This window comes from Excalfactoria chinensis, chromosome 2 (genome assembly GCF_039878825.1).
Source record: "Excalfactoria chinensis isolate bCotChi1 chromosome 2, bCotChi1.hap2, whole genome shotgun sequence".
Classification (NCBI taxonomy): domain Eukaryota; kingdom Metazoa; phylum Chordata; class Aves; order Galliformes; family Phasianidae; genus Excalfactoria; species Excalfactoria chinensis.
The window spans coordinates 99,342,172-99,369,973 of record NC_092826.1 but is presented as its reverse complement, the minus strand read 5'-3'; the positions used below and the strand labels follow the sequence as shown (position 1 = coordinate 99,369,973).

Here is a 27,802-nt window from a genome sequence, read left to right as displayed (position 1 = left end):
AGGTGCTCCACCTCGGTTATGAACATTTACCAACCACTCTGTGAGGGGAAGCAATGCAGGCTCCGAGTCGTTACAGAGGTATCCCTAATAACTCTTGGGAAGCAAAAGGACAAATAAAAAGAAAAGCACATTTACAAAATTATTGAAAAACATTTATTATACTTAAATTGAAATGTGTACATCTTATTTTAAAAAACGAAAGCAATTTGCTGGTGCCATAATTTAATTCCAATTTCAAGTGAGCTGGACAAACTACTGTACAACTTCCAATATTCTTTAAAATTAGATGATAGTGGGATAACTTTCCAATCAATCTGTCATAACACACTTGGATTTGAAGGTGGTTTGAGCTGAAAAGACCATCGGCGGTTCAAGAAAATACCAGGACCAAAAAGATACCCCAAAGGCGAACAACTCAGAGGCAGAAAAGGAGAGAAAGTTCTAATTTCAGTGCAGAAAGAATAGGAAAAAACCCAAATCTATAGCTTTGATGAATTGTAAGTTTTACAATGCTACAGTTTTAAAAAGCTTTCCTGCTAAGCGCTTCAGCCAGGGATGAGAGGGGGCAAAAAAAAATAAGGTTGCTTTTTTTACATGCTGTAGTAGTTGTTTACAATGAACACTGCAGCATAAAAAGCAAAGTATTGCCAAGCTTTAAGCCAGAGCACAAGGTGGAAACTTCCAAAGGCACAAAATGACAGGTAAGAAACCGTCATTCAATACCTTCTGTAGTATTCCCTTCTGAGTACCTAAACAGCTGGAACAACGTTAAGGGAGGAAATGCTGTGCCACGTCTTTACAAGAAATAGCCAAAATGCTGAAAAAGCGCAATGCCTGCTTCAGAGTGAAGGGAGAGCGGGGTTGGATGGAGGAGGCACTGTACCAGCCTTACAGTACGGATCTGAGGGCAAAGAGAAGTCAACAGAAAAGGTACTATGGTCGTCCATAACAGTGGCTCCAGCAAGGTTTCACCTGCTGAGGAGGCTCCCAGGGCGTGCATTTAGTGTTCCTTTAGCCAGCTGCTCGGTGGTGCCGAAAGCAACAGCAGCCCCCAGTGCCTGCGGGTTCACCTCTCTGTGAGTGTAACTGCACTAAGTCAGAAGGAGCCACCTCACTGCCAGTGTGTTTCAACCCCACACTTTATAAGCCCAGAGTTAAACTGCAGCGGTGCTCTGCAGGGAACCTAGGAAACTAAAAATAAAGGATGCATAGGCAATTCTTTTCCATTAAGTAAGTTTGTTAAAGCAAAACACAATTACTCGGTACCCCATAGGATTTGTATTAACCCCTCCAGTAAGGTACTATTAATGCAGTTTGCTGCATGCATATATTGCATCTGTCTAGGACTTCTTCAAAGCCCTATTCTGGCATTTACACTTCTTACATACACTCTTATACACAATTTACACGGAAGCTGTTGTGACAGCTTTACTCTCCGAGACCCGACAACCTGATCACTATCGGCTTCACTACTCATCTCCACACAGATTAATATGTGCTCTGCTAACATCAAAAAATAAAACCAGCGTAAGGTACAAGCAAGTCACAGACAAACTGGCACAGAAAGGTCAATGCCCTCAAATAAGTTTACATTCATCTCCCAACTGGATACAGGTAGTAGAGAAGCGTTTCACCTCTAGAAACTGTATCTACTGGCCGTAATTCGCCTTATTTCAGTGAAGGGCAAGCACCTGTGCTTACATTGTCTTCCATGCCTGTACGTAAGCTGTCATGGCATTATACCTCTCATGAGGACACTTAGCTATGGCAGTGACAAGAAAGTTCACCTATCAAACAGCTCATTAGAAAGGTCATTTTGTGTTTTCAATATGAAACATCTTATACGGTGAAGCTAGATCCTAAGGTTTTGGATGATCTTCATATTAGGCAGGATTTTGTTCAGCGTTGGAATATCAGTCTAGCATTCGTGTGGCGTCACTTCAGAATTATATGGAAGCCTTCACCATTTTCAGCTGAAAGAGAAAGCAGTGTCAGTCTTGCATAAGCAGAAGCACACCTGTCCAGCAATGCATCAGAACACTGAGGAACAGGCACGGGTTTCACATGCAGAAGTGGTTCGTTACTGCTCTGAGACTGCTTTAAACAAGCCCTGGTGGTGCAATAAGCATCCATGTTCTCAAATATCATGACAAGATACCGTACCTTTTATCGTGGTGAATAAGAAACAACTTTCATCCTGAAAGTTTTGAACCATCTAAAAAAACAAAAGAACATTTTTGAAACCCTCCTCTGTACGTCCAGCGCAGATAATTCATTACATCAGATACTAAAACAGCCTTTTCCATTACCTGATCACTAACAAGAATGTGGATACCAGTGGGACCCTGTCTGTAAACCTGGTTGATCTGATGCAAAGGAATATTAAATGCCAAAGCAAGCTTGCGCGTGACTTCTGAGGCTGCCATTTCTTCTAAGTAGATTGCGTGATAAACTGCCGGGAAAGGGAAAAAAACACAAATAAGCACCACTGGAAAAGGAAAGATGGATGAGAAAACCTGACTCTGTTTACACAGCCGGCTCCTGGAGGGGTAGAAGCTGAAGATACCTCTCCTCTGCTCTCCCTGGACTCACTAAGCAGCACAAGCTGCTTTCTTTCAAGGTGACGGCAGGAGCACAGCTCTCTGCACAGGGAGAGGCCTCTGCTTGCTCTGACACTGAAGGGAAGTACCACATTTTTCCTGTGCCCTGCACAAAATGCAAACGGTGCAGGCTTCAACGGCCCTTTGGAGTCACCTGAAGGTGACTCTGGAAGTAGTTCTGGAGTGCCTCAAAAGACAACAATACTTCTGAGTTGCACTGTGACGTTGCTGCTTGAAACAGTGCGTTGCCACCTTTTTGATAAAGAAAGACCTTTTTCATTTGTCTGAATAAGTTTTCTTATTGACAGATTGGAGCTGAGAAACAGGGATGAAACACAACATGGTAAACAGTCAGACCAAGTAGCTACTCAGTGGTTTGATGCTGTATTGAGAGTCTTGTATTTCAATAGTGCCAGCAGCCTTTAGCAGCTCTATGCTTGGACGTGCTTCTTTCCCAGACCACAGGCCGAAGATATCCAGAGCAAAGCACATATCTGACAGGCAGGGCTCTATTTACAGATCCTCCTCCACCCCAGTTCAAAACACAGAAACAAGTATCTGTTCCACCTCAGAACAAACACAGCTACCAATACAGCAGCAGCCCATACAGACATTAAGGATTCTAATGGTGGGTTGGTTGCAGGCAGGGATGGCTCTCCAATAAGAAAATGGTAATTTCAAATAGCTCCACTCAAGGATTGATGAGAACTTTCAATTAAACATTAAGTTCCCATCTGTGTTGAAACAAGAGCTGTCTCCTAGGGAAACAATAGTAAAGCCATAAGAGAGTAACACGGTGGGGCTGTCTCTCCTTGTCCAAGCTGCACCACTTTTAGTTCAGCTGCACAGAAAATGACAGCAAAATGTAACTTTCCACTGTTTCTCCCCCATCTTCAGCTCTTTACACCCATCCTGCTTTACATTTCTCAGATACAAAAGCGGTATGTAAAGGGACCCCCTGCTCCATACCGTATATTGCACCATTGCTGCTATCACCGTTGCCTGCATCTTGTCTTTCCAGTTGTATGCTCCTTACTGGCTCCTGACAGACATAGATTGTTAAACGGGGCCTCACAGACCTGCAAGGCAAACAGACCACGCTTACAGAAATGCCTCCTTGCCCTGGTAGGACAAGAACTGGTTTGGCACAAGTGCTATCTGTAATTTCCTAATGCCAACAGTGTGCTTGAAATGCTCCTATAAAGGTTTGCAGTAGTGAGTGCCCATTTCAGTCAGAATCGGTACGGATCAGTCAAGATGCTGCCCGTAACATCCAAAAGCCTCAGGCTGTTCTTAACCCGCCTACAAGTGCTGCTCTGTGCTGTGGCAACAAATTCACACGTACAGGAAGCCAGCAGGGCGCAGCCCCACCAGTACCAGCCCTACAGCTCACCTCCGAGCCCACTGCTGCACACAGCAGGGCTTCCCCAAGGGCACTGCAGGAACCTCTATCTGACTGCTGCCAGCCTTAGGGCAGTGCTCAGCGCCCATCCAGCTGCTGAATTCTCACTCCCTGCATCTCCATGTTCTAGGGAGCAACAGAACAAAGTCTCTGTGTTTTACCTGGATTTCAGTGCATTATAGAGCCGAATTCCATCGGCTGGACCACAGATTTGTACCAGATCTTCTCTTGTCAGCTTTAATAAATCAGCACCTGGAGAAACACATGAGGATTTTGCTAAGTTTATTCTTGCATATTTATGACTTTTAGAAGAAACTGTGTGTTGGTTTGAACCAAGAATAACAAAGCCCGCTTGCTCCCAGGCACCAGCCAGCACTACAAAGCAACCAGCAGCTCTGATCAGTTCTACACACTGAATGGAAGGATATTAGAAGTGACACGGGTGTCAACAACGAAAACAGAAGTCTGAAAAATCAGTAGCTGTAACTGATGAGTGGGAAGACAGAAAAAGATGGCCTTCATTTATGGAAACAATGCACAGATGATCTAGGAATGCACAGATAAAAGCCAGCAAGAATAACCGGCCATCGCTGCCCATAAGTACTGCTATAAAAACACAGCTGAAGTAGCACAAGAAAAGCTACACTACATCTTTCGCTTCAAAGGAAACCTGCCAGACAGTATTAGGCTGCTGTGAACATATGAAGACTACCAGGAAGAAGACGAACTGATTTAAAGCTTTTCCAAGGATCTCTGCCTAAATAATCCGAGCACTTAAAAAGCAAATCACACGTAAACAAGCTACGATAAATACCGGTGGCACATTAACACAAAGGTAAATCAAAGGGAAGTTATCGGTACCTGAGAAATTTGAGAAGAGTCTTGTATAGGTAGAGAACCTGTGCTTGAGCAACCACTGCTGCGTCTCCTGGATTGTGGCTGAAGGATGAAGCTGCTGTAAGAAACCAGGCTGGACATGAACATTTGTGTGTAGAAACCAGAACTAAAAATAAACGGCAACAAAAAAAAGAAGCACACCCCCAAAATATTGAAGCCTCCCTCAGTTAAATGGTTTCCCTCCATTGGTATTAATGCCAAGGTATTAATAAATAAAGCAAAGGTATGTCACTATGCAGCCACAATCAGTACCAGGAAACCAACACTCACGTCTCCAGACCCTTGAGAGGTTCCATCTCCTTGATGATTTGGGGAGGAAGAATTGCTACAGGGGAGGGGGAAAAAAAGATGGTATTAAGACAAATCAAACAGTGCACAGGCTGAAACTCAATAAACATATCTGAGAGAAAGATCATCACAGCCTGACACTCCATCATCCAGTTCCTAACCTCTGTATTCCTCATCAGCTGGAGGAGCAGCTTTACCAGCAGTCATGAGAAGACACACAGATGTTTGTCTTAAAGGCTGACTGCAGAAGAGCAGTAAAATATGAAGCTAACAAAAGTATACAGACGATACGGCTGTAAATTACTCCTTGATCACCCAAGATTAATTGCAGTAACCTAATTAATGCCTCAGTGGGACATGTTTTTACTAAGGCAATGAAGATCTTTTGCATCTCACAAATTATGTGAGCTGTGTGAGGGGGAGAGTGCTGTTAATGAAAAAAGAAGCTGTATCAGACTCTCAAATAAATCCGTAGGTCAAAACAAACCCCTCATTCCCTGATGAAATCAGATACAGCAGCAGCAAGGTTCTAGATCTATTCAGAAGGCACTTCTGAATGTACCTGATGTACGCGTGCAATCTTTAGTGAGGCAGCAGAAAAGGAAGTTACCTGTCTGGGACGCTGTAGGTATTGTGTTGAGCAGAGGTGAAAGTTGGAGCAGGAGTAGGACTATTGTTTACAAATGTTGTAGGAGTATCAGGCCACGGTGAGCACTGAAGGTAAAGAATTCAAACTCAGTTTCTCTTAACAGTTCATTTTTTACTTTCATGCATAATTCTTCTACTTAGATCCAAGGCGGGCTTTCTTCCACACTGAATTTTGATCTGCAGCTCCAAACACATATTCCTTCCATCCCATACATGACATGCAGATACTCCCAGCCAAAGCCAGCGTTTCCCTGTTCTCTCTGGAAGAATGCTACTTCCACCTTCACAGTTAGCACCATGAAGGCATCGGTGGTGGAACTGATAGAGAACCTGTACGGCCTGCTCTGTTTAAAACCAACCAACCCCAAGCTATCTGCTCAGAGAACTTCCTTCATCCCTGAATGAACGGGCTGCTTAACTGCAGCTACAAAACAGGTGTTCAGCAGCAGTAAGGAAAAATGAGAAGCTCAACGTCACGTTGCTGGTCGATCTAATAGAGCCTCCCTGGCAGCAATTAAATACAACCTGAGTTCTGTTAAATGAGAATTGTTATTAACTTATTGTAGGACTAAAAGTTGTGCTGTATGTGCTGCCTTTCCTAAGTTGCTTGGTAAGCTGGAATTGTTACGCACAAATTTATGCGATCACGAGTGTTCAGTGAGCTGACCATCCAGCTTAGTCAAAGTCTCCTCTGGCTTATTTTGTAAACTATCATGATAAAAGCCTTCCACAATTATAGTGCAAACTCATCGTTTGAAATAAAAATGATAACCAAACAGATCTGGTGTGTTACAAGGCAGCGTTAGAACAACCAAGCTGCCCAAGATAACTTAAGCTCAGACCGTACCTGTTAGAACAACCAAGATTTCTGATACATCGTGCACCAGTAAAGGAATTCCCACAGCTTTATCAGAGCTTTGCATGGGGAGGGCAGCCAGAAACAAGAGTAACAATGGAAACTTGTTTCGATGATTTTCCCTTAAAGGATCCTTCCACAAGCTGGGAAGCATCAGCCACCTTTCCTCCCATGCTGCATATTGCCTGTTGTTGTTCCTCCTCAAGCTACTTTTAAAGCTCACCTCAAAGAACCACGTGCCCTAAAGGCGTAATTTTAAGCACTCAGCACAGTAACATGAGCTGTTTTTCTAGAACATTTTTGAAGCCGACTACGTTTTCCTTGATTGTCTGAGGTTCTGTAACTAAAGTTTAATGCAAACATTCATCTGAACGCACAGATGCAACCTGTACATCCCCAGCCACTGCTCCACTTAGATTCAGTTCTGCAAGCATTTCAGGGGCAGAAGAATGCACTGGTGTCAGAGAACAGGCTTTGAACCAAGGCACGTACTGCTGCTCGTGTTTCTTTCAGTCAAACTCAGCTGAAGTTCTCACAACAAAGCTCTGAGTTTAAAGAGAGAAAGAAGCAGACTCGAGATTGAAAGAACCAAAAGCAAGGAGCCTTTCTTCTCAGGGAAACGTACTTCAGTCCTATTCAAAACCAACCAGCAACAACAGCAGCGGCGCTACGTAATAGTGATCCTGCAATGTGGCCGCCGGCTCAGCTCTACTTCCTTCTGTCACAGAGGTTGTGTGTGGCAGGGATGAGCATCCGGGCACTGAGATACCTAATTTTCATTAGTCCAAGGTAAAAAAAAGCCTAGCATGAAAACTAGAAATGGCTTCGGCACACATTCTTCCACTGTCTTCTTGCAATTAATGCGATCTGGTTGAGCTCTGAAAACACACAATTGTCCCACACTGCAGAAACCTATCAGGTCAGAAAAACGATTTAGACTAAATTCCAGGCATCGAGTCCATCAAGACTCAGCAGGCTGGAGCCTTTCTAACATCCCGCGTGACAATTCTGGACCCCAGGGGGCTGTACAAGGGAAGTGGATCACAGATGGCAGCCGGACTTGCCTGCTGCTGCAGGCTCTCCCCAGAGAGCAGTCAGAGCCACTGCGCTGCACTTACAGACTTGTGGTGACTCAGCACAGCATTTGGGACATTCCTACACCCACAGCGGAGCTAACCAGGGCCATCCAATGAGCTACTGATGTTAACACATCACAGAAAAATGTCACTCCAAGGATGCCAAGGATGAATCCAAGTGTGTCAAGAGCCATCAGAGAGCAGAAGAAACACCGGTGCTCTACCTTTCTGTGCAACAACCAGCAAAAATATACCCTGGTTAAGTCCTTAGGTGTCAGCACGCACTGCTCTCCATTACCAGCACACTGACACATCACTTCTGATAAAACCGTACTCCAGAAATTATGCGTTTCTGATTCTTGATAAGGAGAAAATGATTCTGGCTTCCTATCTTTAACATCCTTCCGTACGGGGTATGAATAAGTTATCGACTTCTGATCAAGGGTTTCACTGAGTTAAATTGGAAGGCAGAAAATCTTTCTTTGCACATATCAAAGAATGAACCATAGAATGGCCTGGGTTGAAAAGGACCTTAAAGATCATCTGGTTTCAACCCCCCTGCTGTGTGTAGGGTCACCAACCACCAGAGCGTGGGTTGTTTTAGATACAGGACATTCTATACTGTATTCAAATAACAAACATAAAACAAGAGCATGCTCCAAAGCAGTCTCACACTCTGGCACATGGTATCACCTTTAGGCAACAGGGCGGCTATTTCATTATGCTTCTACTCATACAGATTTGATCATTCTGAATGTAGCAGAAGGTATTCCCCAAACATTACATACGCAGATATTACATATCCTGTACATACACCGCTACTGCTACAGGATGTAAGGAGAAGCAAATGCAAGAAATGCCATATGCTTATGCTGCTAAATCGTTTTGCTCCAGCTCCGCTTTCTGGCTCTTCCATCCTCTAAGTTCCATATTCTAAACTATAGTCATTTATAGACTATATGTAACTTCTGCAGCAGGATTTCATAACCCATTTATTTTAAGGTCTATACCTGGAAGCTTTCTAACTTCCATCTGTGCCTTGTAGCCAACCGGAAAATAAATACAGCAACAACAACAAACCCCACAACTGGGCTAAGCTTAATCAGATGGTAGCTTTAGGACTGTGACACATAAAGCACTATAACCAAATATAACCGTCAGCCAAGTCTCTTTTGGCTTTGTTGCCTCATCCAACTCAAGGCAGGGAAAAGAAAGCGCTGGTTGTTTTCCCTTTTCCTCCCTAGGTAGGATCTAGCTTCTGTGTATCTGAAAGCCAAATAGTGCGCATCTTCCATTTGATGGCCTCTGGGTGAAAGTCACCTGTCCATAAATGGCTGCTCTGAAGCCCAGGAGGCAGTGTTACATTTGCAGCTTTTTATAATACTGAGAGAAACAGTGCAGACACTGCGGTGAATACACCATGAGGTCAGAAAAATAAAGGGCAGTGATGGAAAGGCACATTTACATGGCATTCTGTGAAAATGAATGAGAAAGGAAAGACAAATGACATGAAAATAACCCAGGTTCTCAGGATAGAAGAGCAGAGCAGAATCCTACAGGAGGACCTTCAAGCCCCGCACCCACAAACAGCAGCAGGCAAATCCAGACAGCTCAGCGCTTACAGCTGTTGGGGAGTGGAAGGAGGAAGTACCTGAAGAACCCACCTACATAATGCCTGATCCCTCTCTGGTTACAAACAGAGGCACACACTGGAGAGAACCCTGTGTGTCATTTTAATAGATCATAAATGCAAAACTAAATAACGTCTGAGGGACAACAGTCAGGCAGTCACTGCCTCAGCGCTGCTGGAAAGCTAATGGCAATAGTTCTGTTCAAACAACAGCCAAGTAATTGTATTCCACAGCCAGACAATAAACAGACATTCCAACTTTGCCAAACGGAAGATGCAGGATGGTTTCTTATCTTAACCATGACTAAGGTCCCACTGATATCTGCCTTTAGGAAATCTAACGCTAACCCTTGATGAGAAGAACCATTTTAGATTCAGGGGTGCACATACACACAACATGAAGCTGTGCTGACTGTTCTGAGCTACATTAAGCCCGCTTGGAGCACAGCATGTAGATGGCTAAGGGAAAAATCAGTAAATAACGATCAACCATGTGCAACGCTGCATGCCACTTGAAAATACCAACGTACATGGAAATTCATATTGAATGTAAATAAAAACACGGGACAAAACATTTTCACTACATTTCACTGTTCTTATTCCCACTAAGCACACACATACAGGAAAGCAAAAGGCTATTTCATTTAAAGTCGGATAAACGTAAAGCTCTTTACTTTTGTAAAGTTATACAGTCCCTTTGCAACAGTTTATCTTAAGTGTTAGATTTAGGAAGTATTCCTTTGCTAAGAACAAAGATGGAGCAATTGGTATACGTAAGCGGATCGAGTTAAGACACAGCAATCAAAATAGTTTTGCTTTATGTTATGGAAGTTTCTCCTATATCTAACACTGCACAAGGTATCTTGCACAATGAAAAGGTAAGCAGAAGTCCCTTACACTGCCTCGCTTTGCCAGAGAATCACCGTAGTCTGCTGGCAAAGTCCGCTTGCTGGACTTTTTCTGCTCATGTTCAACTGCATCTTCAATTATAGGCTCAAGCCTCATCTGGACAAACACCAAAGATGTGGATCAATTTCTTTTCATTATACAGCGAGGAAAGATCTAAAAACCTTTTAAAATTCCTGAAATTCTTTAGAAAACTGTACAGAACTCACTGGTGCTTAAATAAAAGATAATGCAAAAACCAACTGAGGCTCTGGCCTTAAACTCAATAACATCCAAGAAAACCCCAAACAAACCCCGTAGTCTGAAGTGAAATCTTAGTAACTAATAAAATTCTAGATTCCCCCGTTTTAATTGTTGGGGTGGTTTTTTTCCCAGCCTTTTCAGCTGCAAGGTTTTTAGATCTGAACCAAAAGGCTCGCTCTTGGGTTCAGTACAGTCAGCCAAACAGTGTGCTACCTTAGCGTGTGTTAATACAAGCATCTATTATCTAAATAAGGTTTATTCAACAGGATCTGTGAATTTGATGTTGCTGTCCGCTGGACACGTTTGCCAAATAAAAGCCTACCTTTGCATGGAACTAATACTTCCCCAACCCTTTCAAGACTATGCCTACGTATTTCTTCCTCAGCAAACAGAAGCAAATCTGCTTTGTTACCTCTGTGAGGATGGTGGTGTCATAGGAAGGCTGATACTTTTCCTTCTCATGCGCAGTTCGCTTTTCCATCTTTTCTCTGTCTGTTTTCTGTTTCCTGTCTGCTCCTTTTGGCTAAACATGAACAGTTACATGAACATAAAGCAGAAGGAAAACAGATTTATAACTGAAATCCGATTTCGGAAGTCAAACAGTAATATAAAGGTGTCCCCCACCTTTAAAGGAGCTTCTGGGTGACTCATTAAATACCTGCTTTCCACCCTTACCTTAAAGACTTTAATTTGACAGCTGGCTGAATGCAGATGATCTGTATATTCTCCATTTTCAGTCTGTTTGAAAGTGTCAACCTGAATCCTAAAAGGAACTCCTTTTTCTCCTCCATGTTTACGAGGGGTAAATTCAGTGCTGATACAATGTACCTAAAAAACCAATTCAAACAAATAACATTCTCTGAAGTATTCTACACAGGAATTTCACTAAGTATTACCCACACAAGTATGTTCTTAAGGGCAAGCAACAAATGACCCAGCGTATCTGAGGACCAATCTGCATAACTAACTTGTATTTTCCTGCTCACGTGCAAATGAAGCCAAAAGTTACACATGAGCTGACAAGGAAGAAAGGAAATAAGCATATGTGAGAACAACGTCCCTCCAAAACCCACAATTCATTACAGATTCTTACTGAGAATTTGCTGTAAACTGTCATATTTTAAGAAAAACGCATGAGCATGGCAACTTCATCTACCATGAATACAGCAAATCTTCAAGATACTACTGTTCCATGTACTGTAGCTAGAATGAACTAGAGAGTTACTTGTCGTGAGTATTATCAAAGCTGTAGAAAAACTCTGGTTTGGAAGAGCTTTTTAATCTCATGTGAAAACGGTATTTTCAAATACCACCTTCCTATGAAAGGCAACAGACTTTTTGGAAAGCACATGTTTATTAGCTAGAAATATCCCCCAAAAGGATCTAATGAGAAAGTAAGTTGAAACTGCGAGTTAGAATGAATCATGAGCATGAGCATGAAACTGCAGTGAGAAACTGAACATTCTATCTAATGCAAAGATAGCTTGTTTAAGCGGCCTAAGTATCAAGTCAGAAAAAATAAATAATAGAAATCCTGCTACAGAGGCTCCTGCTGATCTAAGAAACTAGTTTGAATATCCCATCTAAAAACTCGATCCAGGCTCTCCTAAATAAAATAACGTGCCAATTATTTAGGATAAATGAATTCAAATACTCCATAGGACTAAATATTTTAACCAGGAACTCTTTTTTTAAAGACATTTTTTGAAAAACCTCTTTAAAAGCTGTTTTTATAAGATCAAATTAAGTTGAAAAGCCTTACTAGGAACCCTCATATAACTACCAGTTGCTGAGAACCTCTGCTTCTTAGCAAACTGCTATTTAATGGCCTTGTTAGAAACCAAGGAACTTCCTAGTGCTACCAGTGCTAACAGTCCTACCACTGTTTGTGACCTGAAAGGCATCAAACACAAACATCCAGTCAAGTAAAGTTTCAAACCTGAATAAAAGCAGATGTACATTTTGTTGGATCCCACAAAAATTCAACTGCATTGAGCTGGCTTGGGTTTGTCTTGATATCAATGACTCCAACAGACATTGGAATATCTACATTAAAACAAGTAATACATATTTTTAAACAATCATAATCCAAGAAAACAACAGGAATACATGTTAATATAAGGTTCCCACGAGCACATACGAGCACAATGAGAAAACAAAGGCTGCCAAGAACAGCTTTTTAGGGCAGATCTGAACAATCTTAGTAGGCTCAACATACAAAGTACTCTGTGTACAAGGGTGTTTTTTTGATTTCCCCCCTCCTCCCCATCAGAGAAACAGAACTCATGAAATAAAAGTATAAAGCTATGCAAGGTAAAGAAATCACACAGGTGACACTTCCACAACCTACTAGAGAAAGTTATTTTTATCTGTGTTCTCCTAATTACAATAACATTGAGGAATCAAAATCACAAAGAGTACTAAATGGATAAAGACGCAGAGCTGCTACCTTACTCAGCAGCACGTCTTAAGCACTGGAACAGGCTCCCCAGGGAGGTGGTTGAGTCACCATCCCTGGATGTGTTTAAAAACCATTTGGATGTGGGGCTCAGGGACATGATTGAGCAGAGGGTTGTTAGTTAGGGTAGTATGGTTAGGTTGGGGTTGGACTTGATGGTCTTTAAGGTCTTTTCTGACCTGAGTGATTCTATGATTCAAGGTTTTATAGGAATGTGAAAGTGAAAGAATATTTTTGTTCAAAATACACTATGACCGAGTGGCACGCAGAACACTGCACTGTGTTTTTCATCAGTTAGCATCAATGTTAGCATAAATATGATCATGATCGATTTAAATGCGAGTATTTAATCTAATAAAATGCCAGCAGATAGAAACAATTATACCTAAGTCAAGAAGTCTGTCCCCAGGGCGATTCCACTTCCATCCTTCCAGCTGCTGGTGTTCAGTATATTGCAACCTTCTGTCATGGAACACAACTCTTATAATACTCTAATAAGGAAGAGAACAATAATCTGATGAGCCACAATGTTATTATATGCCTAGAAACAGCCTGAAGACAAAGCACTACAGCATTCCAAAATAGCCATACAGCTGACAAACACATAGTTACAGAAAAATTTTAAATGAAAATCCTTGGCAACCATCAGTATCCCAGAATAACCCAGAACACTGAAATAAAACTCAACAGAAGGAAACAGCTGAAAACGTGGTAAAAATGGAAAAAAGAGATTTACAAATTCTGTATTCTAAAGGTCACGATAAATCACATGCAGCAAAGTGAGCAACAGTGGCAGCACAACATCAACACTGCGTAGGCTACATAAACTTGTCTCAGAAAGAAAACACAAAACCATCTTTTATTTTGAAAAGCGGGGAATATAACTCCACCATTTCATCTCTTCATTGGAAATTCTGTGAATTACTGTAGAAAGTTCTAAGACATGAGGATTAATAATTCCACCCAGTACTTGTAAACAGGTTTACATTAGAACTTATTTTAGTTAGTGATAAGAGGCAATAAACAAATTCTAAGCTATTCCAGATATTCTACCTGAAATATTGAGCTAAAATACTAGGATTGGATTAACTTTGTGAATCTGGAAGCAATTACCCAGCAGTACCTATTCTCATGAGCAGTTCTGTTGCAGCTGTGCTCCAAACCATACTAAAGAAATTTCTGTTCTGCTGCATGAACAAGCAAAGCAATTTGTAACACAGAGAGAACAAATACACTGTATCGTCCACAGTCATCAACTGTGAGCAAAAGTGCTAAAAACAAAACCAAACCGAGGACTTCTAAACGCAGCACCTCTACAAGGTATATAACATTGTCTTGATTTTACATCAGAGATAACAGAGAGCACATGTTCTTGTGCATGGGCACCAACAAACCACCCCTTTGGTGCTGCACTGATCGACAAGCATCAAGCTTCAAAACATGCACAAATTCACCAGTGTGAAGCATCTTCTTTCTCAATGTACTGAGATTCTGGTATTGAAGTTTCCAAAGTGCAGATCATGTTGATGTAGCAGCACAATACCTTGCTACGATAAAGTTTAGTTTATAAAACTTTTACACTGCTTTGTCTCATTCCACCTACCAAACGGCTCATAACCAATGTATGATTCTATACAACTGCAGCAGAGAGACTCTCCAGAGCTATAACAAAGCAGCACCTAATGGGGCAAAATATGCAATTATGGCAAGTCAAAATGCCTGGCTGTAAAGATTTAATTGCAGAACTCCCAAAGCCAAATGTTATATTTGTGCTTAACGCTTCTTCAAATTATCTCTGAACAAGCATCCCACGGACACGTAAGAACAAAGCCCAGGACTATACAGGCCAGCCACATTTCTCAAATGACACAGCCCAAAGCTGACAGGTAAAGATTCAGCCTCCCACAGGCACGCCGTTCTGGTTTAATTTCTCAGTACTGCTGTCGAAGTAACTTCACATTTTCCTCCTTCTCAGAACACAAAACATGAGTAAGATTTTCCTGGAAGATTGGATAAAAATTGCAAAGAGAAAAATCTAATCCTGCCCCCCCCCCCCCACCACCACTAGGCCATTCCTTTAATAATACGTACTACAAATTGGGCACTTTTCACTCTCTCATTCTCCTACTTTGTGCACCGTGTCAGATTCAACAGACCTTCTGCTAATATTAAAGCATAACAAAACAAATACAGAGTTAGAGCAGGAGTTCACCTATGGAACACAGTGCTTGATGAGCAGCCAGAATTACAGAGGTCTACCTTCCTAAGGACTTATGGGGTTGGCTCAGAAGATGCTGGATATGCATCTATAGATATCTACGTATCTTAAAGCTTCACATGTAAAAAAGCTGTCTTTGCTACACACTAGCACACTATAAGTAGTATTTTATGTTCTTTTTAGTACCACTGGTGAACTATCATTCAGCAAGCATCTGGTGGCAGCAGAAAAAAACATATCTATGAAATATATAGTACCACTGGTGAACTATCATTCAGCAAGCATCTGGTGGCAGCAGAAAAAAACATATCTATGAAATATACAGCCTGTGGGTTGGATTCATCTCACCCAACTTTAGATACCTGAGTTCAGTGTACTTCAATGGAGATTCATCTCATCTCAGAACAGATCAGATTGCAGACCTCACAGAGGCTAAATGAAGCGATAAGGTTACCTTTAGTTATCTAAAGTTACATGAAATGAACTCATCCATAAATGGGGAAAATGTGTACATGTATATTTCCTTTAATTTGCAGTAAACTCAAAACAAGCAAAACAACAAAACAAAGCATTAGGTTCCAATACGTCTACTCTCGTCAGTGGTCAGATCAGCTAATCCATCTCCCTCCGTGAGCTGCTCCGCAAGGAAGGGTTAAAAGCTACTCTTTTCATATGCAAAACAGCAGAGGTTTGACAGCAACACTCTTAGAGAACTGATGCTCACCTTCACCAGTTTGCCATTGATCTCAGGTATGTCTCCAGCTTTCCGATTGTCCAGCATCCGTATTTCATAGGACTGACCTGTAAAGAAAACACGTGTTATCAACACAACAGTCAGACCACAAAGCCATTTTGTGCTTAGGGCACCTTCATCAGCCTTTGATTCGTACACAAGAGTATCAGTCCCTCAAACTTCTGTTTAAGAGATTTCTCTATCAAGGTTCACTCCACAGTACAGGAATTAGTGCAACGAAAAAAGTGAATTGCTTTAATTCGTGTAACTACAGATACACCCAAAGCTTGAGCATTACATTTTACATTTAGTGTAAATAATCTTCTGATGTTTTGGGTTTTTTTGTGTGTTTTGCTTTCCCAGGAAAAAAAAAGAAGCTTTTAAAAGCTTCATCCAAAATACACACCACTCCCCCGTGCTTAATTTTGTCCATTTAACCTTTTGCCTTTGTATCAGTAGAGAGGTTTTATATGATTTCCAAATATAAGCCTTTTAAACAGTGTTCCTATGAAGGGATTTTATTTGCTGTAACACTGCAAAGTTTAAAAAAAAAAGCAGTGTTTAACACCAAAATGTAGTAGCTCTTTCACAAAAACAAATAACGACAGGATGGTTAGGAAGGAACCTCTGCAGGTCCTCATCCAACCTGCTCAAGAGACATTCAGACCAACTCCCAACTTCTGAGTTAACTCTGTGATCGGAGATTCCACAACCTCTATGGACAACTTCTGCCAGTGCTCTGTAACCCACTCAGTGCAGAAGGGTTTCCTAGTGTTCAGAGGGAGCCTCCTGTGTTTCAATTTGTGCCCACTGCATCTTGTCTGAGCACTGGCCACAACTGACAAGAGCCTGGCTCTTTCCTCTTTGTACCCTTCCTTCAGGTATTTGTACACAAGCTAATTCCCAGCTCCCTTAGCCCTTTCTCGCTGGTGAAGTGCTCCAGTCTCTTCATCATCTTCATGGCCTCTTCAGTATGTCCATGCATCTCTAGCACTGAGGAGCCCAAAACTGGACACAGTTCAGGACTGACCCCACCAGTTTTGAGTAGAGGGGGATCATCTCTCTTACCTGCTGACAATACTTTGCCTAATGAAGCCTAGAACACCGTTTACCTTTTTTCCTGCAAGGACACACTGCTGGCTCACATTCAATCTGGTGTCCACCTGGACTTCCATCTCCTTTCCTGCCAAACTGCTCTCCAGCTGAGTGGCTCCCAGCACGTAAAGGCATATGCGGTCACTCTTCCCCAGGTGCAGGATGCGGCACTTCTGCTTGCTAAACTTCTAAAGTTTGTGCCAGTTCATTTTTCCAGCCTGATGAAGTACCTCAGGACAGCAGCAGACCTTCTGGTGTAACCGTCAATTTGCAGAGGCTGCACTTTACCACAGCCTCAAGACCACCATATCCCTATAGCTGCACACATATCTCTAATTCATGCTGTATGTAATAGTGCACACACACTACAGAAAGGCGATCCACATCGCCCATTTCCCAGAAGGGATTTTGTGATTTTCCCATAATGATGTTCTGCAAGCATTTCCTTGCTGGCATGTCTCATCTCTCCTTAGCAGTCTTTGCATTCATAGAACTGTAAGCCCAGCTGCACTGTATAAACAAGCCTACAAGCTTCCCCTCTAACAAGGATTCTCTTCCATACCATCTCTGCTATTAGAGGATGTACATCAGGTTGAACAGCAGCCAGCTTAGAACATTGTCCTACATCTCTGATATTCATTCTCAGTGGGCTCATTTAACAGCTCTTATAACTACAAACCCTAACAACCATCATCACTCCAAGATCCGAACTCCTGGCATCAGCTCTAGCTGAAAACCTCATCGCTTAAAATATTCCATTAGCTACTTTCTTTAAAACACTTACTGACAGAGAGTTAAGCCAGGGCACACTTAGGTGTTCCCTTAGGAAACGTCATCCTACCTTAACAGATACTGTAAACATTCTCTTGGCTTCTGGTAGTCTTGATCCAGTACAGTAAGATAACTATGAAACTGAAGAGGGGATCTGAGCAGTAAATGAATTTATTTAGAACAAGTGTATACCGATGTCTTTATTTTCCAGTGTCAGCAGGTTACCTAGCGCACTGCAAACCCACAAAACAACTCTGCAAGAAATCTTTATATGAGCAGAGATTTCCAAGGCCAGATGACACAATTACAGTTATTTTGGACAGTGGTGCTCAAACGACAAGCTCTCCTCAGAAGTCAGATAGCACCTTTTATTTCAGCTTGCTATCTTGTGCTGCTTCCCCAGCGCGCTGAGCTGACCTTCAAGCGCTGTGTGGGCAGGGAGGCTGGATCCTGTCCCTGAAGAAAAAGCGTATTTCTACAGATACCAGATTTTTCTAAACAGTGCCAAGCACGCTGCTGGTCCAGCACACTGATGCAACTGTACTGCTTACTGCTAAAGAGCACGCAAGGTACAAAAAGTGATTAAAAAAAGAGTAAGCCTGACTGAGCAAATTGCTGAACTACGCAATCACGTGTCTGTAAGAAACGACTAATTGCCTCAAGAACTTCCAATACTCACATCAGTAGACAAGCCAAGTAATGTTTAAGGTATATTTAGACAGACTTGCTGCTGCAAGATGAAGCACTAGGCAACTTTATTCACACGGAAAGCTCAAAATGATTCACTGTCACCATGTCATTATGAAATTAGACACAATCTGCTCTCACTAAATTAAGGGACCCTCTGTGCAATGAAACTTGTTCAGGTACCAATGAAAATTGAGCAATGCATATTTTACTGTATGCCCTCTTACCTGCATACTAAGCGCATTGCTCAGAGAAGCACCTGAGCTAAAAGGATAAAATGCACCAAAATGCAGTAGGACCTGGAAAATAAATGGTGTATGTTTTTTGGTTCGGTATTTTTCACACAAACTGTGCTGAAGAACCATGTCTTTTAACTACAGTGCTGTCTATTGAGACTTTTAGGTGCTGGTACACAAAGGAAAATCAAACCCACAAAGGAACAGTGATCCTATAGCATTAGAGCTGCAGTAAGGAGAGAGAGAGTGTACAAAGGTTATCAATATAGTCCAAAAACCATAAAACGATTTTGATTGCAGTTCACAACACTAGCTGGCTAAACTCAGGGCAGCAATAGCACTTCCAGAGGTGAGGGAGGTTTTGTATTATATGGAGGTTTTTTATTGTATCACTCAGCATTCAGTGCTGTCTGTAGAAAGCAAGCCATACTGTCACACAAGTCAGACACAGGCTACAAACAAAACTCAGAGGAGATATCCATCTACTTCATTTCTGATAAATGCAGACAAGACAAAAGGGAGACACACACAGCTGGTAACTACAAAGGTAGTTGCACTTACGTTTGTTTCAACCATAAGACATATAGCTATCCACGTACCACATGGACAACACAGCATCGCTAACAAGTTATCCAGACTCACTTGTTCAAAACACAAACAAATTTAGTTTTGAAATTCACACCATAAGCTGCATTCGGGATAGTTACGCCTGCAATCTACGCATACCAACCTTGATTCAAGTACGTAAGAGTTTCATCATATAATTTTACTGCTGGAGATGTCGCAGCACACATAACGTACTGGAAGGGTGGGTGCTGAGCCTCATTTTCCGGTGGAAGGCTGGAATCTTCTTGTTTGAAAATAGGCAGCGCCAAAACATCACTGAAAAGAAAAACAATAACTTTGTGAGCCTGTTGGCCTCATCTTGCCCAACGTTTAAGAAGACACAACTGAAAATCCTTCTCCCCATTTAATGTAATTTTATTTAACATAAATTCTGCTGACAATAATATTTTTCAGACTTAATTGTTGTTTGGTTTTACCACACCGAGCAGTACAGTAACGATTAAGCAGCAGACTCACCAGGTACAGACAGCATATACCGTCATTTGCTTCACTTACTGAATAAAAAAAGACTGGCTAAACCTTGCATGTCTAGTTTCTGAAGCATAAACATAAACAGCAATCCATGCCGTCCACAGGCAGCATGTAAGAAACTGAAGTTCACCACAACCAATGACACACTTTCTAGAGAATACCCTGTACTAGCGGTATATTAATTTGTTGCCTTTGCATACAGAAATAGGCCACCAGTTTTCAAAGAGATAAGCGAGTTCCACTCCAGGATAATGTTTTTCTACCACTGAGTTTCTGTTCATGATTAAATACCAACCTGCAGAACCACAGAGCCTTTTTCAAAGATTGGTTTCTGAACTGAACCAACATTTCTCATATCATATATTATATCATATCATATATTGATCTCTAAGGTCCCTTCCAACTCACACAATACTATGATACTATGATATCGTCTCCACTGCTCAGTCATTAATCCAAACACCTCTCTTACGTTTCTTCCCCCTCCATTTCTTACAAACATTAACACATTTTTTAAAAGCAATCTAAAGGTCTCGTCCAAAATGCACTACCACTTATTCTTTGTACTCTGTAGAGTTTTCGAAGTAAAATTATGTTTTGTCATTGCTCAGTGCTGTTACAGCCTGCTTTATTGGAAGGGAATTCTCACAGAGGGTTTACAGTCTCTCCCAGAAGTAACAACTAGAATTTCAAAGACATCCACACGGGTTCCTTGGCTCATTCACATTAGGAGGGAAGCACAGGAGATGCTATGAAAGAAAGCATTAAGGCAGGAAGCTTAGTTCGAGAAAGCACTAAAAGCCTGCTGGAGTGATGTCAGCCCCCAAACCTGGAACCCAAAGGAGGCTGTAATCCTTAACAAAGATAAAGAGCTCCTTTCTATAGACAAAAGCTGCCACATATCCAGAGGCAGAAGAGAAAATGCCTTAGGTCAGTGGGCTACTATGAGAGGATAAGTGGGAAGACAAAGGGAAGCATTCCATGGCTGAGCAGAGGCAGCCCAACATGGGAGGGAGCCCTGCCACCAGCCAGGGAGAAGCACTGTCCCAAGATGGGACTTCAGCACCAGGAACCTGTGTTCGTGACACGCTTTGGAATGCTGAACAGTTGTCAGAGCTTTTATGAAGAGGAACTTTAAAATGGAAAGAACACGGGAATAATTAAAGTGTTTAAAATACACACACATAAGAGCAGAAGTGCAATAAAAAAAGGCATGCAAAGCATCTCACCAAATGAATAACCCACGGCCCTCAGTGCCTGCAGTACTTGCTTTCACGTAACACAAAACTGAAAAGCAAGTCTCTCGTGTACTTACATAAATCACCTTTCAAGCCCTTACCTGTAAACCACAGGTAGAAAATGAAGATGCATCTGACCTACCTTAAGAATGTGTGCAGTGGTTAAGGAGGTAGTTAAACTAACAGACGAGGCACTGGAAGGCACCAAACACAGAGGACAAATGTAAGCAGCTTGAAACCTGCTCTATCTAATACTTGCGGAGTGGTGATGACTAACTGCTACTGCAGAGGAAAAAAAGGCATCCTATTCCAACCGCACCATTTAGCTGTAAAGAGCACACGAAGCACATCCTTAAAAGCCACCATTCCAAGAAAAGCTCCAGAAAAATGGCACAAAGTCTAAAAGAACCTGCAGAGATTGAGATTGTCCCCACACAGAATCATACATGTCTCTGGGAAAGGAAAGTCCTCTGGGCACCAGCGCATTCCAAAGGAAAAGAGAAGCCAGAGCAATTCAAAACTACCTCTGAGATGACACAAAACACCACTTCATTAACATTTAGCTTTGTTCACTACAAGAATGGAACGTCAGCGTTCTCACATTCAAACACGTGTGTATGCCTATCTGATAGAGATTAAAGCTGAGAGCATCAATAGGGTATTAATAAACTACTTCAAATCTTGGTTGTAAAGCGTCGGTGACAAGGAAACATACCCTGATTTCAACCCAACTATTAACTCCTCTTAAGCAAGGAACTCAGAAATGAGCTCTGTCCCACTCCAATGAGGCTCTTCTGGCACTGTGGCACAGCAACTGAGCACGGCCCATCCCATTCAATAATTGAGAGCCCATCATTCAGCAGAGCAGGTTTTCTGAGCGCAGCTGGCATAAGGAATTCCTGCCACATGGGCCACTTTCCCTTCCCCCTCCAAAATATTTTGCAGGGCTACTTCGGGATCCCTATCAGCACATAGCACAGCCTAACGTACAGCTACACAGCTGAGAGTGGTGGAAAATGTTACTGCAGGCAAACCCCATCCTGCCAAACATAATCCGAGGGCAGGCATAATGAGTGATGCCCGTTCTCCTCCTCATGCATAGTTAAAGAAATAACACAATCACCGAACCCCTGTGCTTACTTAGGAAATCATCATAACCAGCATCCTTTCATCATCCTTCTACTCACTCACTCGGTGCAATTTTATCACTGTCAGCCCAAAGCAGATTAGCAGCAGGCACTTCTACCAGCTCTACTCAGGTTGTCTAACACAGCATGTGAGCTACAACAGAGCAGCACTATTTCACCAATCGTACTGTTTGTTAGCCTTACTAACAGCATGTGAATAAGCAGACAAACCTTGGATGACCTGCCAAGGTTTACTCTCCTGATGCAAGGAACTCTGAGATCAATTTGTGAAGCTGTTTGCTCCGGGAAGAGAAGACTTGTCTTCTGCCATCAGTGGGATGGATCACACATGATAAGCTATCCCACTTTCAGTAGCCCACATGAACAAAGCACAGAAAGGCCAAGAAAAACACGACTTGGCTTTTTCCCATGCTTGTGAAATGCCTTTGTTGGCCGCAAAAATCACCTTCCTTCCAAATACAAAATCCTGCCTATTGATTTTATGGTCATAAAACAAAAGAACCACCTCCTGTCCTTACAAAAATAGGAATTAGTATGTCATCAAAACTGCAAGTGACACTGCATCAATCACCTGCCTTATCTGTGTCTGGACTGTGTGCTTTAGGGTGTGAGAGTACTACAGCATCCAAGAACACGCAGATCTTTTGAAACTTTAAACCACGGTTCACAGGGGCTAATACCTTGAGAAAAATGTTTCGTGAGCATTATTTGAATAGGAGTTAAGCTCTGCGCTGTTAAGGTGTCTGAACAAGCAATAGGAACATGAAAAGAAACAGGCTGATACCACCGAGCACTTTCCCTGCATCCAGAAAAGGAAATTCAGTGTAAGAAGAGATCACCAGCAGTAGCTGCTGGGAAACAACTTTCTCTGACGTGACACAAGACGAATGGGAAAACAGGTGCAAACGTATTGCTCTGCTGGGAATCCTGCAAAACTTCATCATGGAAACTGAAAAGCTTCAAGGCCTCGGCTCATGGGAAGTCTGGCAGCAGACATCCACACCCCGCAGTCCTACCTCCACAAGCTCTGTATTCCTAACCTCGCGATGGAAACAAGATGACGGTGTACGACCAAGGTTTGTTTACAGCCACAAATCCCCAGTTCTTCTCCAACACACGGAGATCGGGCAGCTGCTCCAATCTGCACCATCTGGGGTACGGACTGCTGGTAACACACATCTAAGAGACCTACGCTCAGTCCCTGCCTCTGTACACCATGAGGAGCAAAGACTGAATACAAGTATGGGAGCTGAAAGGTCTTTTCATTGACCTTTTATCACGCATCCAACCCCGGGACGGGGGGGAAGAAATGAAAAGAAAAACCAGAACAGTGTCAGTGATGTAGGATGAGATTTAATCTTTCAACACAGCCACTGAACCACTTGTGACCAGAAATGCCTTCTGTGGCAATAAAGGCTTCGGTTTGTGGATTTTCTCTCTCCCCAGATACCTATTTCCTGACAAATACTTCCATACTTGTGTCCGCACACAGAATCAGGTTCCAAAGCTAATCAGTACATAACATCCTATTTTACAGAGCCCCGAGGTCGGTGATAAGTATTTTTTCTGCAGTGAAAGACATAAAAGTAGAAAAGACTACCACAACATCAGACTTTGTATTTGTGATGCAGAAAACGCTGCATTTATTTAAAAACAAACCCCCCCTGTGGGACACCTTAAGTCAGCCCTTCTCTTCAAAAAGGAATGTGTAACCAGTGGCAGTTTCAGAGCAGTGGGTGGGATATGGGGTAAGTAAGCAGTCATCCTGTCTGACAGAAAGAGCCACAAGGGGCAGCAGGGCCTGAACCACAGAACTCCATTTCTTTCTTTCTGTATAGGGACTGCACAGTTAGCATGGTAACTGTCACGACCCAGCCTTGTTAAATAGATGTCAATAAAAGGATATCAGAGACTCAGAAGCTGTGAGGGTCTCTCTCACTTGAGAGCAATAGGATGAGCTGTAGGATAGTCACCTAACTCAACACAAACAACCTCAGTGCCGAGCCTCGGAGGCGAGTCGGTGCACAACATTCCCTCAGCATTCAAGGCCACAGGCAGCTCCCCACAGCACAGCAAAACCAAACCGCCTGCAGCAGCCTCCCACTGCCTCCAGCCATGTCCGCTCAGCTCCCCACAGACACCCTGCGCTTTACAAGGGGACAGGATTGTTGAACCAACTTCATGGCCCAAAAAATGGAGCCACACCTGAAATAATCACGTTTCCTAAGGACAGGCCTTAAGTTCTGCACCACAAACACCACTGGGGTTGCATGCACTTAAAGAAATCCATATACTGCACGTCCAAATTACACATAAAAATTCAAACATGGGTAGTAAGGTACCTCTTGTATTTGTGCTCATTTAGCTTAAATCAATTAACACAGCAAATCACTCTGGTTACATACAGAATTTTGCTAAAGAAATGGCAAGTAGTTCCTCAAGGTTCTCTTTTCAATCAGTCTCCACCTTCTAATAGTTCTCACCAAAGATTAGCGGTCCCCAAAATTATCTTCTATTGCAGCGCTATGAAGATAATGCCTTTGGTCATGGACATTACACCAGGTAAGTGATAGGAAATCAGCAGGAGAATGAGTGCTGCTATGCAACACCATCACTGCCAGTTTAACTTCACAGCAATACTCACATTCGCTACTGCTAAAGGCACTTACATTTGCACTGAAATTCCTGGCTATACACTCACTGCCTGAATTAGAGGGGAAAAAGAAAAGCAGCAAAGCTGAGTTTCAAGACTGTAAAGAAACTCTGAGCACTGTTTAAAGATAAATCTCCAGAGAAGCTGTGTCAGGCCAGTTTCCTTCCAAGAAACCCGCTATTACTGCTCACCAGCAGCCTTCTCACCAGCAATATCCACACAGATAATGCCAAATACTCTGCATCGGGGCACACACACCAACCCAAGGAAGGACTGACTACGTCATAAGCAATCCTGAGCAGGTAAAGCAGACGCCACACGCAAGCATTGCTTAAAAAACATACAAAGCCATAGAGCTGGAGAAGTTCTCCCAATATTCTTTTCCAGGAAACACTTATTTTTCTGTTACCCTTCTGCAAGGAAGTGACAGCGCACAGCTTCTGCTGGCACACAGAACCAAGACCGGAACATCTGCACTCTCTGTGTCACACCACTTCCCTTAGTTTTCCCATCTGACATCACCATCAACTAAACAGGCCATCATTTCCCACAAGTATCACTTGAAAAACGTGCAAGAAAGGCCTAAAATGCTGAAATCCCCGAGTCGTGCCCATAGCACCTGCAGCGAGGTGATCCCACTGTGCTCAAAGAATTCAGTTCAAATGCTCATACATGTTCCCAGAACACTTTTAAGCGACTCATCAGAATTGCAAAGAGGACAATATTACATTGAAAATTAACGTACAACTCCATCTACCCAACATTACTTTTTGTGAGTTCTCTTTGACTGCCCGAACTCTTTCTATGGTAACTCTAAATAAGCAGCTAGAAACACCAATATAACAACAAGAACAAGACGGATGATAAAACACCACCACTAAAGAGCAAAACAAAAGTTTCAAGGAACTAAGCAGCGTGCGTTACTAGGAGAAATGAACTCCATAAACAGACAGGGAAATCCTTTAAAAGCCCATTCAAACCTTAGGATTTTTATCCTGAAATCCCCTAGAAAGAACTGCATCGTGGTGATGAACAAAGCACGTTTCTTTAACGCAGACACAAGTGTTATCAATTACTGTTTGCGTGAGAGAAAGATAAAGCAGTAAGTGAATGGTGAGAAGCTACCCAGGCAGTTGCCATACAGCCCCAACAACCAGCACTGCTCTGTGGGATCAGCGTTTGCTTGGCACAGACAGAAATGGGACAGAGAAAGAACAACCATCCAGAAGAGCTGAATACACACTCACGAGTATCCTCACTGAAAGAGGCGAATCGTCCTGGTTCTGTGAATTGGCAAATCCTCAAAGATAGTTTTAATGTAAAGAATAATAATCACATCAAACGTATGCTGCACCCAGTGCCTGCTGAGCACACCATCCCAAGGCCAGGACAACAGCCCTTGTTCCTGCTCAGCTGGAACTCCAGCCCCTAACTTCAAAGACAGATATATCTCAGTCACAGCACCTCAACAGAGAAATGAAACTTTAAGGGGTGGGAGGGAGGGACACAAGAGCAAGCTTCAGGCAACCCTGGGAAACAGCACACTTCTCACACAGTTTTGGCCACCAAAATGGATTAAAAAACACTGAGTTACATGACCGAGGCCTTAGAATGAAAGATTCCCAAAAATCAAAGGTCTCAAAATAGTTTCCCTTCTGACACTAACAAGTCACTCACGAACCGAACTGCTCTGCCCATAACTTAGATCAAACGTACTGTATTTCTAAGCAGTACCATTTTATCTCCACTTTAGTAAGCACACCCAGAGACTACTTAAACACTTCTACTGTACAGCCTGGAAAACAGTCAAGAGGAGAAGAAACTGCTGAGCTCCAATAGAAAGAGCTGCACGGCGGTGGAAGGAAAAAATGGAGGTCATCAAAGACCCACTCCACGCATAAATACGAAACAATAAACAGAGTGACTAAAGTACAGCCATCTTACTATTCCATTAACAGCCACAACGTTTACTCGCTCGGGAAAGAAGGCTTCTAAAACGTTCGAAAGAGAACGCAGCCACGGCTTAACTGCGAAGTACAGCCGCAGAACTAGAACGGAGAAGAGTGTGTGGAAGAGGTGCCAGGCACAGCCGAGGGGCAGGAAAACGCCGTTTTCAGGACGGGAACGGCAGGCAGGGCCGCAGCGGGGGAGCTGCAGAGGGCACCCCGTGCCACGTGCCCGCACTCGGGGTGCGGGAAATGGAAACGAGGGGAGGAGGGGAAAAGAAGGAACGGTGGGAAGGAGAAGGAAGCGCCGAAGCCGCCTCCTCGCTCCGCGCAGGGCAACCCCGCGGCCCCCGCCCGCCCCCGGGGCGCACCTCATGCTGTAGGCGCCGGCTCCCAGCTCCTGCCCGATGCCGGAGAGGCTGGCGTCGAAGTCGTGCACCAACCCGGACTCGATCACCTCATCCATCTTCAGCACCCACGCCATCTTCCGCCGCCCCCCGCGCTCCCGCGGCGCTGCGGGAGGAGCCGGACGGGGAGGAGCAGCTCGGCCCCGGAGCCTCCGCCGGGAGGCGGCGTCTCGGCGGGCGGCGCGGGGCGGGAAGAAGCGAGAGGGGCCGGGGGCGGCGCGGGGCCGGGGCGGGACGGAGGAACGCGTGCGGAGCGGGGGAGCGGCCGCGCTCAGCCCCGGGGGGGCCCTTCGCCCGCGGCGCGACCTGGGCGCGGGGCCGCCCTCAGCATCCTGCGGCCGCCCGGCCGCCGAGAGGAGCTGGGGGCCCGGCGGCCGCCGCCTCCTCCCCCTTCCCCTCCTTCCCTGACCGGACACCCCTCGGGGCCGCCGTCCGAGCTCCGACCCGGCTCGGCGGCGCCTCTCGCCACATCCTTCGCCCGGGCGGCAGCAGCTGCAGCGCGGGCGTCCGCGGCCCGCCGGCGCCGAAGGCCGCCCCTGGGGGGCCCCCGCGCGCAGCTCCCGCCGGC

At 43.5% G+C, this 27,802-nt stretch overlaps 1 protein-coding gene across 3 annotated transcripts; it reads right to left on the bottom strand.

Annotated features, from left to right (window-relative positions):
• Window positions 1–138: 138 nt before the first annotated feature.
• On the bottom strand, window positions 139–27,802 carry UBP1 (upstream binding protein 1). 3 transcript variants are annotated; one of them, XM_072328584.1, is made up of 16 exons: window positions 27,199–27,802; window positions 19,475–19,626; window positions 15,947–16,023; window positions 13,390–13,495; window positions 12,486–12,592; window positions 11,222–11,374; window positions 10,959–11,069; window positions 10,295–10,402; window positions 5,798–5,901; window positions 5,170–5,224; window positions 4,864–4,957; window positions 4,164–4,254; window positions 3,570–3,679; window positions 2,310–2,452; window positions 2,164–2,215; window positions 139–1,973 (listed from the first exon to the last, which is right to left on the bottom strand). In XM_072328584.1, exons 1-16 carry the CDS (start codon window positions 27,309–27,311, stop codon window positions 1,936–1,938), a joined length of 1,614 nt encoding a protein of 537 aa, XP_072184685.1. In that variant the 5' UTR covers window positions 27,312–27,802; the 3' UTR covers window positions 139–1,935. The 3 variants fall into 3 exon arrangements, with proteins under 3 accessions (XP_072184685.1, XP_072184684.1, XP_072184686.1); XM_072328583.1 differs by having other exon boundaries at window positions 4,864–4,954; window positions 27,199–27,452; XM_072328585.1 differs by lacking the exon at window positions 10,295–10,402 and having other exon boundaries at window positions 27,199–27,452.

Coding starts and splice junctions, on each gene's coding strand:
- UBP1 (XM_072328584.1), bottom strand. CDS start 27,311: ATGGCGTGGGTGCTGAAGATGGATGAGGTGATCGAGTCCGGGTTGGTG. Junction 13,496..15,946: donor TCAATGGCAAACTGGTGAAG/GTGAGCATCAGT, acceptor CTTCCTTATTAG/AGTATTATAAGAGTTGTGTT. Junction 3,680..4,163: donor TATAATGCACTGAAATCCAG/GTAAAACACAGA, acceptor TTTGCCTTGCAG/GTCTGTGAGGCCCCGTTTAA.